General features: G+C 33.4%; 1 protein-coding gene across 1 annotated transcript; it reads left to right on the forward strand.

Annotated features, from left to right (window-relative positions):
* The first annotated feature begins 74 nt into the window (after nucleotides 1–74).
* On the forward strand, nucleotides 75–15,678 carry Rwdd4 (RWD domain containing 4). The gene is made up of 7 exons (XM_058571190.1): nucleotides 75–367; nucleotides 2,387–2,467; nucleotides 6,516–6,625; nucleotides 6,706–6,853; nucleotides 8,209–8,326; nucleotides 10,768–10,817; nucleotides 13,910–15,678. Exons 1-7 carry the CDS (start codon nucleotides 344–346, stop codon nucleotides 13,940–13,942), a joined length of 564 nt encoding a protein of 187 aa, XP_058427173.1. The 5' UTR covers nucleotides 75–343; the 3' UTR covers nucleotides 13,943–15,678.
* The last annotated feature ends 1,600 nt before the right edge of the window (nucleotides 15,679–17,278 follow it).

The following is a 17,278-nucleotide window of genomic DNA, read 5'->3' on the forward strand; positions in this document are numbered from 1 at the left end:
TTCCCAGAGGAGAAAGATCTGGGGGCGGAGACAATATCATCCAATAGCAGAAGCGGTAAGTGGGAGGGGGCGGAGCCTCTGCCGTTGCCGCCCTGCAGACTCCTACTAGACGCCTGAGCGCCCCACCTGCCACGGCCTCGGCCTTCCGCCCACTGCCCACCTAGTCCTGCTGGGTACTGCAGACCGCTGAGTGTGCGCGTGAACTCGCGTTTACGGCTCCGGAGGAGCTTACTCCCCACCCTGCATACGCGGCACCGAAGGAGAACGCCCTGGCCTCGGGGCCGCTGCTCTTGCTTTTTCTTAGTTGTCGCGAACACTGTCCGCCTGGGAGGCGCCCGGCGCGATGAGCGCCAACGAGGACCAGGAGGTGAGTTCTCGGGCTGGACACTCTTTTTCCACGCTAGCCCGTAGGTAGGGCATCCTAGCAGCCCGAGGCCCCGCACGTGTGTCCTTCGCCTTAGAGCCCGGCTGAGATGCCCTTCCAGGAGGGGTCAAGTATGTGTGACTGGGGGAGGGTCCGCCTTGACCTCACCCTACCCGCATCTATATTTTTGCAAACCTGACAATCTACCTAGGTTCCTTATTACCAAAGATGAGTGCCCTTGGTACCCGACCCTGGTGTGCTCGGCTGTCTTTATATCCCAAGTTGCTTAACGCTTGAGTACTGAGTTATGCTGACTTGGAATCTGACCACCTTTAAATTTAAAAATGCGTTGGCTGGTAAAGAGAGGGTTAATTCAGTTAGTTAAATTTCTGGTCTTGGAAAATAATGACACTAGTGTCTCCAGTTTCTCTTCATACTGTCTAGTGAACTCATTTATCCATCTGTTGTTCAGTGACTACAAAATTTGTTGTGAGTACATAGATACCATCTGAATTGTAGGGTTTATGCTTATTTTATTGTGAAATGTTTGACATTGAATCATTTAATAGAGTTGGAAGGGATGCCAAAGGTCGTCTGGAGGGGACTCTTCTAACTTTAATGTGTATAAATGAGAAAAGATGTCTATAGTGATAAGTGAGTGCCCCAGGCTGCACATTGAATATATGGTAGAATTAGGATTAGGACCCAAGTCTCCCTGGGTAGTAGATCAGTAGTATTTCCCTGTCTATTTAGAATGGAGTGTATTACTTGAAAGTCAGCATTTTACATGATATCTAAATACCCTTCTAAAATATTCTTTCCAGGTGAGTTTCTAAAGCATTAATAATCCTGACTCCTGGCGGATTGGGGGGATATGTTCCTAGGAAGAACTGGAGGAGATGTTTAATCAATGGATACAGAGTTACAAGTGAATAGGAAGAATAAGTTATGTTCTGTTACACTGTGAGTGGCCATAGTTAACAATAGTGTGATGCATATTTAAAAATAGCTACAAGAAGGGATTTCAAGTGGTCTCATCCCTGAAGAAACAGTGAATTGGTAGCAAGAGAAATTTGTGGAGCCTTTCAGAAATCCAGATAGACTGCAGGAGTGGTGTTTTTCCGCTAATGAACCAATTGAATTACCTTAAGAAGGATTAGATACATCTTGTTTTACATGTACTTGCTAGGTTTTAAGTATTTCTTCTTACTCTCTTGGGCTGTCATATACTATTTCTTTAACAATTTATTCTAAAATTTTGTCCATGTAGATTAAGGTCATCATCTTTATTTTATAAAATTCATGACATGAAATCTTTTTTAGAAAACTCAAACATATACCCAAATGCATTCTTTTTTGCATCTCTTCTCAGGAATTAACCCAGTACTCTCTAAAAGTGATTGAGACTTCTTTATAAAGCCATGGTATTCTAAGAAATATTTTCAGGCAAGGATTACTAGTTTCTTGTAGTCCTATCCTCTTATCTTGAGTAGATCCTGTCAGTGTTTTTCTTAAAAGTTCTTGTGCCTTACCTGTTTTTTTTTTTTTTTATAGTTTGTATCATTCTATGGAAAGAATTACAAACATAAATAATATATGTAAAGAATGAGAATTTGTTTGTGCTTCTTATTTTTCATCTTCAAGTTTAATACTTTCTCTATCCCAGGCTGCTTTTTGATAGAATGATAGAGGGCACCTTCTCTGGAGTTGCTTTAAACCAAATCTTACATTCCTCTACAGTAGGAAGGAGGAAATCTGGTGATAGGATCTTCTTCACAAGATTGATTTGAGAATTAATTGAGAAGACACAATGTAAAATGCTTAACGTTTTCTAATACATAGTTTCAAAGTAAGTATTTTCAGTGTGATTGTGATTTGTTGGTATGTACACATATATCATCATCGTCTAAGTTCTTATAAGTTAACCAATTTTATATAGTTGAGTGGGCTTGAATCAGAAGCTAAATACCCTACATTTAATCCATTTATACCACTAATCCTAACTCATTGATTTTCTTTCAGATGGAACTAGAAGCATTACGTTCTATTTATGAAGGAGATGAAAGTTTCCGGGAATTAAGTCCAGTTTCATTTCAATATAGGGTAAGACATGGCATGAATAGGTATACTTATTGCTTTGCTAGGAAAAAACCAAAGATTGCTAAAACTGCTGATTATTTTTTTAAATTTAGTGTTTTAAATTTATTACATCTTTGTGTTTTCCAAAGGAGTTAAATAAAAGATTCATCACAGTGACGTTAACCATTCTTAACATTTAAAATTTAATTCAGAATCTATTTTAAAACCAAGATAACTTTTTTTTTTATTGTGCTAGAATCATAAAACGTTAGACATGGAGAAACCTTGGAAATTATATGGTCTTGCCTTCTTAAAGATGACTTCTCTCCATTTAACTTCTAAAGCTCCTATAGCTGATATTGATAAATATTAGGATGAAAATCCAAGACTATATTCCAGGTCTAGTGTGCTTTTTACTATCCTATGATACAGTCAAGAAAGGGTGATATTTTCTTAATTCTGCATTCTAAATATGTATGGATATTTAATATATATAATGGACACATATGAAACATTTTTCTTTGAAATGGGAGTTGCTTGTAACTTATCAACATAAAAGAGTGTCATTGTTTTATGTTGTAAATAAATATAAACAAGTTATCCAAGAGATTATAAGTAATAAAAGATTTATGGCTATTATGCACATTGCCACCATTTAAAATAAATTACATAAGAAATGATCTTTATATATGATTTTATTGTAGACGATCACAGGAAGTAATTTCCTTATAGTTACTTCCTTTGGATGCTCTCTTCTCTGCTCAACAGTTCTCATTTCCCTTTCAAGTTTAACATTTTAATACCATTTTCATGCACATAGCAGCCAGGAGACTTTTTTTTTTTTTTTTTTTTTTAATGAGAGAGTATTTTTTTAAATTAATGACGAAGACACTACAGTTCTAAATACCAGACAGAATCATGGAGAAATTTTTTAAATAAACTTAACACTACAAAGAAAACTTGGAAAAGTATGACACTTCTAAATAAAAAATATATAGCTAGCTTCAACCAGGGGATTTTTTTAATAGCCAAAATTAAAGGTGGAGTCACATCTTAGGTGCTTCTGTTGAGTCCAGCTGCCTCCTCAAACTTTATTAACTATTGTCATCCTCCTCTTAGTGAATGGGAGATTGAAAATTTCCCTGTACTTTCCTAAATGTCTCCATTAGTATCAGTTATTTATTGAGCACTCAGCACCATATGCAGAATGCTCTAAAATCTCAATCTACTATCTCCAACTCATGTGTCATTCCTCTTCAATCCATCCTTTGTACTATAGGATGGATGTTGACAATTAAAGGAGATAAGTTATTACAGTTCTGCCAGTGCCCGAGTCAAGCCCCTCAGTTCTCATATAGAATGATTTAGAAAGCTCCTAAATGACTGACTTTACTACTTTCAGTGGTCCTCCAACAGATAGTCATCTCATTCTCTTTTTTGAAAAGGATTCTCCATGGATCCTTCACCTATATAAAAAATGAGAGCTAAATTTCTTAGCTTGACACTCAAAAGACTGATTTGAAATGCCTCTCTAGACCTTCCCAGCCAATAACATGTATTAAATATAATAGATTGTTAAATATTTTCCTGAAGTTGTTTTTTTTTTTTTAATATTATGTTTTTTGATACATTCTTTGCTCTTTCCCTCACTTCTTATCCATTATTCATCTGGCTTTTCCTTTAAGGCCTAACTCAAGCTGCTTCTGATATATTTGACCCATGTCTCCTATTTCTGCCCTGACTTTGAAGCAAAAGTAACCATGCTCTTTCTACCTTGCTCTATATCTTTTAAACTAGTGTACTATAATTTAGTGAGTCATCTAAATGAGCTATCTTCTTTAAAGACATGAGTGGTGTTGTCTTTTTTTTTTATCTTCAGTATCTATTAGCATAATATGAGACATGTGGCAATTTATTCCTAAGGATACCTGGAGTAGGGACTTAGTGATGGCAAAAAGCAAGTAACTTTTATCACATTTTAATTATCTTTGTATTCAAAACAAGCTTAAACTGATGGCATTATTGTGCACATAATCAACTTATACAGGTATATCAATAGATTCCTACATTTATTTGATACGATTTCTGAGGCCCACCTTAGATTGGTATGGAATATGATTAAGACTAAAAGGGTGAGGATGAAAAACTAATGTAAAGAAAATAAAGGTGAATCAAGTAATAATTCAGTTGAAAAAAAATTTAATCTTATTGCTATTTAAAATCAATATTTTTAGGGGCTGGGATTGTGGCTCAGCGGTGGAGCACTCGCCTGGCATGGGCGGGACCCGGGTTCCATCCTCAGCACCACATAAAAATAAAGGCATTGTGTTGTGTCCATCTACACCTAAAAAAATAAATATTTTTAAAAAATTAATATTTTTAGAAATAAATAGAACATATTTTTTAGAAAAGCTACAGAGAAGGTGCTGATTCATGAACTATCCCATGGTTTTGTTAGAAAACCACCATGTTGCAACCACCAGTGCAATAATTGATTCAGGCAAGATTATTAATGGATGCTAAAACCTTGAGGTAAAAGGTTTTTGAAAAACAAGGTATTCACACAGTTTTGAAGTATTATTCACAAGATTGCTTAGTTACAAAATGAAAAGGTACCTTAACACTGAAGAGATCTGGAGAATATCACCTTAACCAAGTGATCAAATTTAGGATCAGTAGTGATGATTCCAGAAGATCTTATGAGCCTCCCTAGATGATGCTAAGAGAGTATGTCACATCATCTATATGGTATCCTTACCAAAAATGTTGAATTTGAATCTGTATAGAGGAAACAGTTCATATCTAGCTTTTATATATGAAAACTAGCCTAGATTCTTATAAAAGACATTTAAAAAGCCGGGGAGAGTGCTGGGGACTCTTCTAAATGATCCTTTAATGAATTATATATTTGTGGGTTAGGGTGATGTCTATTAAAGGATATTTTAGATATGATTGGAGAATTTTTAACATGATTTATAAATTAGGTAATATTTTTGAATCAATGTTGACTTTCTTAGGTGTGATAATGGTCCTGTGGTTATAAAAGAGAATGTTCTTAGGATACTTTACCCATGTATATTTGAAGACATTACTTTCAAACTGTTCAATAAAAAAAAAAAAAAAAAAAAAAGGAAAAATATCACACATGTTCGGAGAGTGGAAGTTGATTCTATGATAAAAAGGGAGAAATAAAGTAAATGGAACAAAAAGTACTTAGTAAATAAATTTCGGTGAGCATTCATTGTACTATTTTAGTTTTAAGATTATAATTTAAAGAAAAACAAATGTTGGGGAAGCAAAAGAAACAAAAGACATGCTTAAATTATTCAGGAATTACTGTCCAGCCTAAGATATTATTTTTCCTTACCCGTTTTCTTTCTCTCTCAATTTTATATTTCATTTTTTTATTTCTTGGAATTGTGTGAATGATATACAAATAATTGTATTTTAATTATTTGTTCTTCATGACTGTTGTGATGTCATAGTCAGAAAACTTGAGACAAAGATGAATTTCAGTTTGTGGATTGTTATTTTTGTCGGAGGGATGTGTATCAGGAGTGCTTACCCACTGAGCCAAGTCCCCAGACTTTTTTTTTTTTTTTTTTTGAGACAGGATCTCACTAAGTTGCTTAGGGCCTTGCTAAATTGCTCTGCTGGGGCTGGCTTTGAACCAAGGATCCTCCTTCCTCAGCCTCCTGAGCTTTGGGATTACAGGCTTATTCCACTGTGACTCCCCATTATCTTCTTATTCCCCCAGTTGATGTCTTCTCTTCATTCCCAGCAAACTTGGTGAAAACCAAAAATTTACATAAGATGTGGCCTTGGTACTAGAAAAGGTGATAGACTGATAGAGAGGCCATGGTCATAAACTACACCTGCTAAGGTAGACTGGGACTAAATTAAAAGTTAGACTCCCTTTATATTCTCCTTTGCCCCGCTTATGAACTTTTCAAAATATTACTTTTCTGATCTGAGCATGAGTATTGGAAAGAATTAATTATTTTAAAGATCATGATTTAGCACTCTGTCTTTTTATCACTTTTCACAAGCCTAAGATTTCCCTTTTCTTCAGATAGGTGAAAATGGTGATCCCAAAGCCTTCTTAATAGAGATTTCCTGGACAGAAACATATCCCCAAACACCTCCAATTATATCTATGAACGCTTTTTTTAACAACACCATGTGAGTAGTTTTGTTTTCATTGTTTTTTCATTTCACTCTCTATTTTACTCTCCTATTCACATGTTGGTTCTGCATTGTAGATCATCAGCTGTAAAGCAGAGTATATTAGCGAAGTTACAGGAAGCTGTGGAAGTGAATCTTGGAACTGCTATGACCTATACATTGTTTGAATATGCCAAAGACAATAAAGAGCAGTTCATGGAGAATCATCATCCCATTAATTCTACAGTGAGTATGTGATGGTTTTTTTTTGCAAGATTCTTTTGTTGTTTTAGTTTTAGTCTGCTCTTGATTAATTTTAGATCCTTAATATTTTTTTTTTAAATTAGAAGCAGACTTCATCAAAACTAGAGTACTTTTTTCATAAAACTGGGATATTGTAGAACCTAGTTTTGTTGTTGTTGTTAGGTTTTTTGGTTTGTTTTTCATTTTTGGAGTACTGGGGATTAAACCCTGGTCCTTAGTGCATACTAGACGAGCTATCTACCAATAAGCCACATCCCCAGTCCAAGAATCTAGTATTTTTAAAATTTACTTAATCTCTTTATAGAACTTAGATTAGCTAAGGTTTTTCTTATGTAGCACTAAAATATGTATGAAATTGATTTCTCCATGAGACTTATTTTGTAAATAGCTTTGTCATAGTTCAATTTGAAAGTGTTACAGCTTTAGGAGACCTTAATGAATAGAAAAAAATAATGAATTTATTTCTAGAATAATTTTAGGAAATAATCATCTTTATGACCTGAAACATCAAATGTAAATCCTTTTTGCTTCAAGTCTTACTTGCACTGAAAGACTTTCAGTTGTCACCACTAATTGAGTTGTATCCTGTGAACAATACTATAAGTTTTTTGGCAGCAAAGGCCATGTTTTCTACTTGAATGGTTGTGGCTTCCACATTCTCAACAAAACACATAGAAGAAAACTCAAAGACAAATGGAGGAGCAGGAGAGGTTAGTAACTGAGCACATGGGCCTAGGACCAGCCTGCCTGAGTTCAGATCCTCACTTAACCTCTTATTAACTCTGACTTTAGGCAAGTGTTTTAATATATCTATGCTTAGTTTCTCACCAGCAAAATGAGGATTATAATAGTATCTACCTTATAAAATTATAGTAAAAATCAAATGAGTGGCATGTAAATCATAGCCGTGGTTAACTCCTAGTAAGCATTGTAAATTTTAGCTAACATAAATACTGACCATATGAACCTAAATGTTTTAAAGATTTTCTTCAGGGAACCAGGATGTTTTAAGTAGGTACATGTTTAACTTTCCAAATAGTAAAAGTTAACCAAACTGTAAATCGGTCATGGAACCTTGTATCTTTAACATAATACATATAATCAAATCTTCCTTCTTAGGGTTTTGGTTTTAACTCTTGCACTTAGTATTATGTTCTTTGATGTGAACTACTGAGTGAAACCAATAATGTGTTAAGGGTACCCGATTTAATAAATGGGATTCTTTCATTTCATAGGTCTAGAAATTTTAAACTTTTTTTGGATATAGCTATATTTAATGTAACTCAGTAATAAGGTTGGAGTCTGAGAACTGTTTCTTCTTTTTAATTTTTTTTCAGACATCTATAAGCAATATCATCTCTGTTGAAACTCCTAATACAGCTCCATCAAATAAGAAAAAAGACAAAAAAGAACAACTTTCTAAAGCCCAGAAACGTAAACTGGCAGACAAAACAGGTTTGTGTTATTTTTTGTCTTTTTATAACACAGATAAATGGGTTGCTTTTTGGCATGATATGGATGCTTAATATATTTAGATTTAGAATATTAATTCTCTATTCTTTATTCTTGGAACATTTAGATCAGAGACTTCTTGGGTTACAGGAATATTATAGATATTTAATGCTACTTTATCACAAGAGATAATCATTTGAAAATAAAATCACTGAGTGGCAAAGTAACTATAAATGAGTCTGAAGATGAGCAACATTAGAATAGTATGGAAAAATGTATGTCCCACTTATACACTCTAGCATGTTTGGGGTTTTCTAATTTACCTTTATGGCACATGTACATAATATTAAAAACTGTATAGAATAAACCTTTCTCTTGAAATGAAATCTGATAATACCATGAAATCTTAGCATTGTAAATAATTTAATAATTTTGTATATAGTTAACTTATTTGTACAACAACAATAAGATTTAAGAACAGAAATCCCATGTGTCCTAAACCAGAGTCCTTTAGAAAAGGATTATAAACTTCTACAATATACTTGATACCTTTACTTAACTTGGAAATTTGCAAATTGATATCAGTCTATAAATTTTTCCTGGTTGGGAAAAATGTGAACACTATCATGCATACACAATTTATACTTAAAAATCTGTACACTACTGGTGTAAGGTTATAGAATGCTCTTTACTAAAAACTGATCCTTTTATTTTGGTGAGGGGGTTTAAAATTCTCTTGTAGTAGGATTGGTGGTTTATGTTTTATTTAATGTCTGTCTATGGCAGAATATAAATAAAGCACCCTGTGTTAGTCCTCAAAACTACATTTTTGAAATTGTAATGGTTTCTGAAATAAAAATCTAGGCATCTGTTATACCTCATGTCAAAGCAGCATTAAAATATGAACAATGGAAACAATACCTTGTTAACATGCTATGGTCTGTTTTCTAGAATTTTGGTTACTATTTTTTTGCAGTGTTTTCGCATTTGTGTCAGTTACCTGTTACTTTCAAAAAGAATGACCTATGATCACTTTTTTTCACTAATATCTCCCAAACTTCATTCTCTTTGATGATATCCACCTAAATTAGTTGTTTTTTCCTTATAATGGCAATGTAGCAGTTAGTGACTTGAAGCTTTCATTCCTAATAAAATTTGAATAGGACACAGCACAGTGAGTAAGGTATAATTAACCAAAATTAGTGACCTTCCACTGTGTACCTCATAACTAACAACCAGTAGGATAAGATTCTTATTGGCATGAAAGAGAAAAGAACCATTAGCATCTAAAATTGAGCTCCAATAATATTGCCTCTTTCCTATAAGAATCCTGGGGTTAGGAGGATAGAGTCATACTCAGTGGTAGAGCACTTGCCTAGTACATGTGACGCACTGGGTTCAATCCTTAGCACCACACAAAAATAAATAAATAAAATAAAGGTATTGTGTCCATCTACAACAACAACAACAAAAAAGATATTTAAAAAAAATAAAAAAAGAATCCTGGGGTTATTTGCTTTTTCACTTGCTGTAAAATTAATACAGGTTGATTATCCTTCATCTATTTAAGACCAGAAGCATTCAAATTTTGGAATATTTGTGTAGTTATCAATTGAGCAACCCTATTCTAAAAATCCACAATCTGAAATGCTCCAAAATCTAAAACTACTCAAACAGTTTCAAATGTTGGAGCATTTTGAATTTCAGATTTTTGGTTATGTATGCTCAGTCAGTATTATTTTTAATATAGATTTTGATGGCTTCATAAAATGAGATATACATAGAACATACTTGAAGCATAAAGGAAATCAAGCCATTTGAATTAAATAATTTTTAAATAGTATTGATTGTTTTGAACTTGTGTATCAAAAGAATGAAAACACCTTATAAACTATGAATTCTTCTGTAAGTTCTTATGAACTTGTTTTCAAGTATTCTCAATAGAAGAATTATTTAAATAATACTTTATCAGAGCATAGCCAATTTTACATAAAAGGCCTCTTCTTAGTCTTGAAGCCACCCATATGTTTGTGAGACCTCCTGTGTTGGCCTAACTTCCTGGTGTGAAATGCTCATTCAAGAAACAGTGAACTAGCACAACTTCTTACTTAATAGGCAGGGACTTTATATAAAGAAGAATTCTGCAATCCATGAAACTAATAAATTGATTCCAACCCACCTGCGTATTTTTCCTTAATAATAGGTTTTGTCTTGAGTGGAAACAAAGTAAATGTAAAAAGGGGATATACGTCAACTACTTTGCAAAAATTCCCAGGAGAATGGTGCTTTCAACTCACAAAGATGATAAACTATTTTTATGACTTAGAAATATGGGATTTAAACCTTGAATCTATTTACTATATATAATGTACAAAATCATATTTGTTAGAAAATTTGGAACTAGCTGAGTCTTAGAAATACAATTACTCTATTTTATTCTTCAGATCACAAAGGGGAACTTCCTCGAGGCTGGAACTGGGTTGATGTCGTGAAGGTATATAATATTTATATTCTCATCTTCAAAACTGTTACAGTTATTGCCATCAATTAATGAAATTTATGTTTTCAATTCCTACCCTTTCTGCAATCTTTGGAATTTCCTGGGATGTCTGTTTACATTCAGCATGTAAGTATTTTTGAAATATCCTTCGTTCTTGGCTTCCTAATATCCTGAGTTTTAGATGTTCTTTTCTTAAGTATTGCAAAGTCTACAGAAGTAAGTTATTGCTACAAAAAGCATGACTGTTTACATAAGTTTATATCAAGAATGGACATGCTTATAAATGACTTTAAATTATGGATAATATGGAAACTGAAGAAAAAAACAGTCATGGAAAGGAATGCTTCAGTTTTATTTTTAAGTACAGACTATAAATGTAGTTGCCCATCATTAGCAAAAAAGATTTTCTGGATTTGTTGCTTAAAATTGTTTACATTCTATTTTTAAATTTCTCAAATTTGTCTTGCACTTTCTAGTTTCAAATATATTAACTTACATTTAACACAGTAAGGTAGTTCTCTTTGTAGGACTTCATGAAATAAGTTTTGCATGGCAATTAGTCCACAACTGCTGTAAGTATTTAAAAGTAAATATTAGGGTTTTATCGAGGACCCACAGGTATGAATAATTTACAAGCAGCTTATTCTTTTTTTTTAATAGAACAGGATATATGTTCATCAATCAATAGTGACTACTCTCTTTTTAAAAATATCTTTATTATTTTTATGTGGTGTTGAGGATCAAACCCAGTGTCTCACACATGCTAGGCAAGGGCGCTACCACTGCTCTACCACAACCCCAGCCCCAAGCAGCTTATTCTTTTTTTTTATTTTTTTTATCTTTTTTATTATTTTTATAATTTTTTTTTAAGAGAGAGTGAGAGAGAGAGAGTTTTCGGCGGACACAACATCTTTGTTTGTATGTGGTGCTGAGGATCGAACCCGGGCCGCACGCATGCCAGGCGAGCGCACTACCGCTTGAGCCACATCCCCAGCCCAAGCAGCTTATTCTTGAAGTTTATTTTAAAAGCAACTATTTGGCCCATGAAATGTGTGTTCTATAGAAACTGTTTAATCTTTGTATGTCTAGATATAGGGGAAAATTTTTTTTCTAAGAGTAGGGAGCCGTGAGGTGCAAAAAGAATAAAGATGCACAATATATCTTCCTCCCTTCCTGGGCTAGAGGCTGATCCCATAGATAATTCCATTAAGAAAAAGCTACACTGACATTGGCTCATTATCTTTCCTTTGATGCTTGAGAAATACTTCATGTTGTCCTGCATGTAGCTCGCCATCTGAACACATTTTCTCCCCAACATGCTCTGTGCTCTAGAATGATCTGTTTTCTCAGTCAGATGCTGATTCCCTAGCACAGCAGATCTCAGCTGAAAGTGAGAAGAAAAATAATCTGATTTATCTAAAAGGGAGTGATAGTGCTCCCCGTTCCCTAGTTCCAAAAGCTGTTTTTGAGAGAGTCCCTGATAATGTAAATAAAATTCCAAGTTTAAAAAAAAAAAAAGTAAAATTCAAATAACCCAATAATCTTGGGAGATGGAAAACATTTTTTAAATTGGTGCATTATGATTTAATGGTGGGATTCATTGCAGCATATTTGTAAATGCACATAACATAATTTGATAGCTTTGTTCCATAGTATTCTTCCTAGGAAAAGATATTTTTAAGCCAATTACCTACTAGACAGTTTGTTCCCAGAATCTACTACTTTTAGCCAGTGGTTTACAAGTGTGATTCCTGGTATTCCCAGAATCTATTACTTTTAGCCAGTAGTTTACAAATGTAATTCCTGAGACCATATCAGGTGGTATGCAAGGTCAAAACTATTTACATCACAACTTTATGATGTTGTTTGATTGTTTTATTCATTTTCTCCTGAGAGTTCAGTAGCATTTGGAGCAGCTGCGTGAACTGTGATGATGTCATCACTAATGCTCTATTAAATCACTAACAGAATGTGTGCTTTTTATATTCTTACGTTTTCCAAAAATTTCTCAGGTAGTAAGTTTGGAATCTAACAGTGTATGTTATTAATTGGGCTGTTCTTGATACTTCTGTGTATTGTCTTTCATGATATCTTCTTTACTATAGAAAGAAATTTGTGAGACTCTCCAACCAACTTCTATTGAGCTAGATAATAAAGAGATTTGTAAAAATGTAAAACCAGCCCCACTCTTAAATATTAAGTTTGGTTTGTTTCAGAAACTAGTTATATTTCCTTAAAAAATGTGATTGGGTTATGTAATGGGTTTATTTTATTTTTACATGAGTGAAACTTCTTGGTTTTAATTTCAAATGCAGTAAGTAAAAACCCACACTTTAAAAAAAAAAAAGAAGAAGAAGAAGAAGAGCTTTTAGGGGCCTCAGTGATTATGTGAAGAGTTTTGAAGTGTTGAGAATCACTACCCTTAGTAGTTCTCCTTTTCACAGCTTCCCATATTCGTGAGAGTTATTGGGTACACTGGGGTTTCTCAGTGACTGGGTAGTTATTCTAATCAGAATTATTTTTGTATTACTTGAGAATTTTCTCTGCCTCACCCCCAAATTTACCAACTTCTACCAGAGATTTATTTGAATAGAATTGTAATTTAAGATATTTTAATGATGTTTTCAAAATTACACTTTAAGAATTATTTGGTTAAAATGTCTGTTGGGCTGAGGATGTAGCTCAGTGGAAGAGCAAGGACAGAGCCTTGGGTTCAATCCCCAGAACTGACCAAAAAAAAAGAATTTATTGTCTTGATAGAAAACAAAAACAGAATGTCATTTCTTTTATAAATGACACCTTCTATTTGTATAATCTTTGTTCTAATTTATTTTTTTCTTGGCAAGCTCCAAGGAATATTTTTTCCTCTTGTTCTGTTGAGGTTATATATTTTTGTCGAGGATATATTTTTAAACCTGTCTGAAGTAGCTAAGCCTATGATAAAAGCCATAGATATTTTAAAATTCAAGTTACTTGAACCTTAAAAGTAATAGATTCTGTTTGTTTGATATTGAATGGAAATAATGACTCAAATACTATGATTGCTTAAACGTGTTGCATATTTCTTTTATCTTTTTTTTAAATAGTTAAGCAAAACTGGCTCTAAAGATGATGAATAACACTTGGAATTTGAGACAAGGAAAGAGCATCCTTTAAAAAGTAAACTGGGTTCAACATCTTTCATTAACTATTTTCTGGTATTGAGGTGACTTTTTATAAAATGCAGGTTTTTTTGTATGTTTCTTACATTAAAAAATGTTGTCAGTGGAAAGTTCATGAAAAGATCTGGTTATATTACATTATTTTCACAAACTTGCCTTAATAAAAGGTGAAATGTTACTGTTTAGTATACTTTATGAAGCCTATTGAGCTTTATAAATGGACAAATATGGGAAATAATAATCAGTGTTAATTTGTATGATCTGATTGTAGTGGCTATGAGCCCTTTTCAAATGTCTTCCCAATACAGCAGAATTTTACATATACAGTTATTCCGTAGTTATTAATTATAGATTTCCCATCTTAAAGTCTTCATCTCTTCTTTTGCTTAATCACTGAAGCATAAATTGCTTCAGAGAAATTTAAATACCAGTATTTAAACTTTTTATGAAACTCTTTGTAGTTAGTTCCTTTTTATTTTTCAATGATGAACTGTTTCCCTTTAATAAATTGGTATCTATTTATACTTTTCTTTTGATTTGGGTCAGGTGTTTGATCATGAGAACTTTCAATGATATGTGTAATAGGAGAATATAAAAATAACCTGCCAAATACATTAGAAAGCATTTGAATAAATGCTGGCTCTTATTTAAAACATTTGCTGCATATACTAGGATGGGAATAAAAGATGCCTTAATATTTAATTTTTGTATTGTTGGAGACAATGATTTTAATAAATTCCTATTTATCTGCTATTGTGGTGTTTTCGTTGTTAGATAACTGACGTCTAAGTGGGTTCAACATAAAACCACACTTCAGGTCTTGTTATTTTTATAGTGTCTTTGAATATCCAAATGTACTTCTCAACCTCTGCATCTTTTTAATAATATTCATAGAAGTCTTTCAAATGCTGAACTGTTACACATCCTTGATTTTTTAAAATCATTAATAGAGGAAACTATTGGTATAGTTTTACTAAGGAAAGTTATTGATGTTTATGTGTGATTTACAGTGATTTCGTGTATGCTCCCCAGCATTAAGAACACTTAGGACTACTGCTGTATATCTGAAAGGGTAGTTTGTTAGTATGTGAAGTTATTCTGCAGGTTTAAAGAATAATTAACTTCTAAAGAAATTACCTTAGCATAAGAGCAGTTTGAGATGTTTCTATGGTTTTTACTGTTAAATTTGCCATCAATTAAATCATTTGAATTATATAGTAAGTGTAATTATAGTGAAAGAATTTAATCTCATTTTAAAAGTGGAATCACATTTTGTTTCTTGAATTAATATCAAAATTGAGGACCACTAGAATTTGACAACTTTTGTTTTTAGGGTTGTTTATGTGTAGTTTTTGTTGTTGAGTAGATTTGTTTGCTCATTTAAAAAAAATTGGTAGTGGAAAAAATATTTTGTTTTGCTTTGAAGGTTCTGAAATTTTTCATGCTTATTGTGGTTCATAGATTACAAAGAATAATGCTAGTTAAATGCCAATGAACTATTTTTACTCTTTTTATATTTCTGGGGGTGATGGTGGCAGTGGTGCCTCTTATTACCTTATGTAAAACACTTGAACATTTTCATCAATATTGCCATCATCTGTGTAACACTCCCAGTATATTTTCTCAAAGCCTGTTTACTTAAAAATGTGTGGAATGACATAACTAATAAGCAATAAAGTCTGAGTTGCAATGACTTTCCTACATGTTTTATTTCACATCACTTCAGAGAGAATTATTGGTTTTATAAATCTCTGTAGCATTATGGTATGAGATAAACCCTCTATTGGAAATTGTGCAAATTGTTGAATTAAAAAATATTTTTCAGGCTGAGGTTGCAGCTTACTAGTAAAGCACTTACCTAGCACGCACAAGGCACTAGGTTTAATCCCATTACTACAAAAAAGGTTTTCAAATGAACTCGGAAGAAAGTTTTACCCATAGTCAAAAAAAAAAGGGAGTTGCAAACTGCAGGTTAAGGACAACTTTAGTTTTCACAGCCTCAGGGTCCCAAATGAAGAGATGAAGTCCAGGATCAGCCCAAGGTAAGGAGTCCCACATAAAATGGCCCATGTGTATTCACAAACACTGTGCTGTGGCTGTGGCTGTGAAGGTCAAAGAAGGAATTCCTACCTGGAACTCTAGTTCTACATGGAGAGGTAAAATATAAGTACACATATATACTCCTCTGAAAATTTGTACTCAAAAGTTACTTCATACATGTATTTCAGACCAAATTCTTCCCCATGTGGGTGCTCTTAAAGCACTAACAACAACCAAAAAAAACAAAAAACCTTAAGCCAAGATTTTACTTTAAAGTAATATCAACTGGCACCAAAAACAAACAAACAAACAAAAAACCACATATCTTCTCTTGAAAAAGAACCCACCTTCAACCCCAAGAAGTACCATACAGGCACTCACTCAAAATCATATAATTCACAAGCAAGGCAGCATGAGAGCCTGGGGAGCAACATAAAAACAAACTGCAGATGAATCAGAGCCTAAAGTATATAGTAATATTATCAGATCCTTAAACATTTTAAGTAAGGAACAAGAAACTATTAAAAGTCACTAAGCATATTAGAAAAAGAACTGAACAGGACTTAGCAAAATGAAAAATAGGATAATTGAAATTTAAGTTACAGGTGAAGACAAGTACTGCTTACATGAATTTTGCATATATGAAAAGCTGAAGAGACCAACTTAAGAGGCAATGCCAGAATAAATAAATAATAGTTTTAATTTCTTACTGATAAGAACCAAAAATGAAATTGATTTCATGTTCCCTCCATTTCTAGAGGAATCATTTCCTTGCTGAGTTTTTCTGTGTAAATCTAACTTCTAAAATAAATTGTTTAATAGGCTGATGATGGTGATAAAATAGACAGGAAACCTCTCCACCCCTGCCCATTTTCCTTTTGTTACTGCTGGCCTCTGGGAGGTTGAAAGTTATCTTACATGTTTTTCTGCAGCCTTCTTGGGCTATATGTCCTTTTCAATACCTTTCTCAAAGGTTGGGCCTACTAGGAAACTACTGATATTTTAAGCAACAAATTATAGCTAAACTCTTTTCTTTCTCCTTTCATTAATAAAAGGGATTGCAACTTAGAAAAGGAGGACACTGTCCACGGGGCAGGGGAGATGCAGATAAACAACATTTTGCTTCATATTAGGTGATGAGAAAGTTACCTTGGGGCTGATGATGTAACTCAGTGAAGTCCCAGGTTCAATCCCTGCACCCAAAAACAAAAATTCAGAAGGAAAAAATTAACCTTGAAAGTTGTAATATGAGTT

Source organism: Marmota monax, unplaced genomic scaffold, assembly GCF_021218885.2.
Source record: "Marmota monax isolate L192 unplaced genomic scaffold, Marmota_monax_Labrador192_F-V1.1 WCK01_AAM20220418_F8-fsc00113, whole genome shotgun sequence".
Classification (NCBI taxonomy): domain Eukaryota; kingdom Metazoa; phylum Chordata; class Mammalia; order Rodentia; family Sciuridae; genus Marmota; species Marmota monax.

Coding starts and splice junctions, on each gene's coding strand:
- Rwdd4 (XM_058571190.1), top strand. CDS start 344: ATGAGCGCCAACGAGGACCAGGAG. Junction 368..2,386: donor GCGCCAACGAGGACCAGGAG/GTGAGTTCTCGG, acceptor ATTTTCTTTCAG/ATGGAACTAGAAGCATTACG. Junction 10,818..13,909: donor ACTGGGTTGATGTCGTGAAG/GTATATAATATT, acceptor TTTTTTAAATAG/TTAAGCAAAACTGGCTCTAA.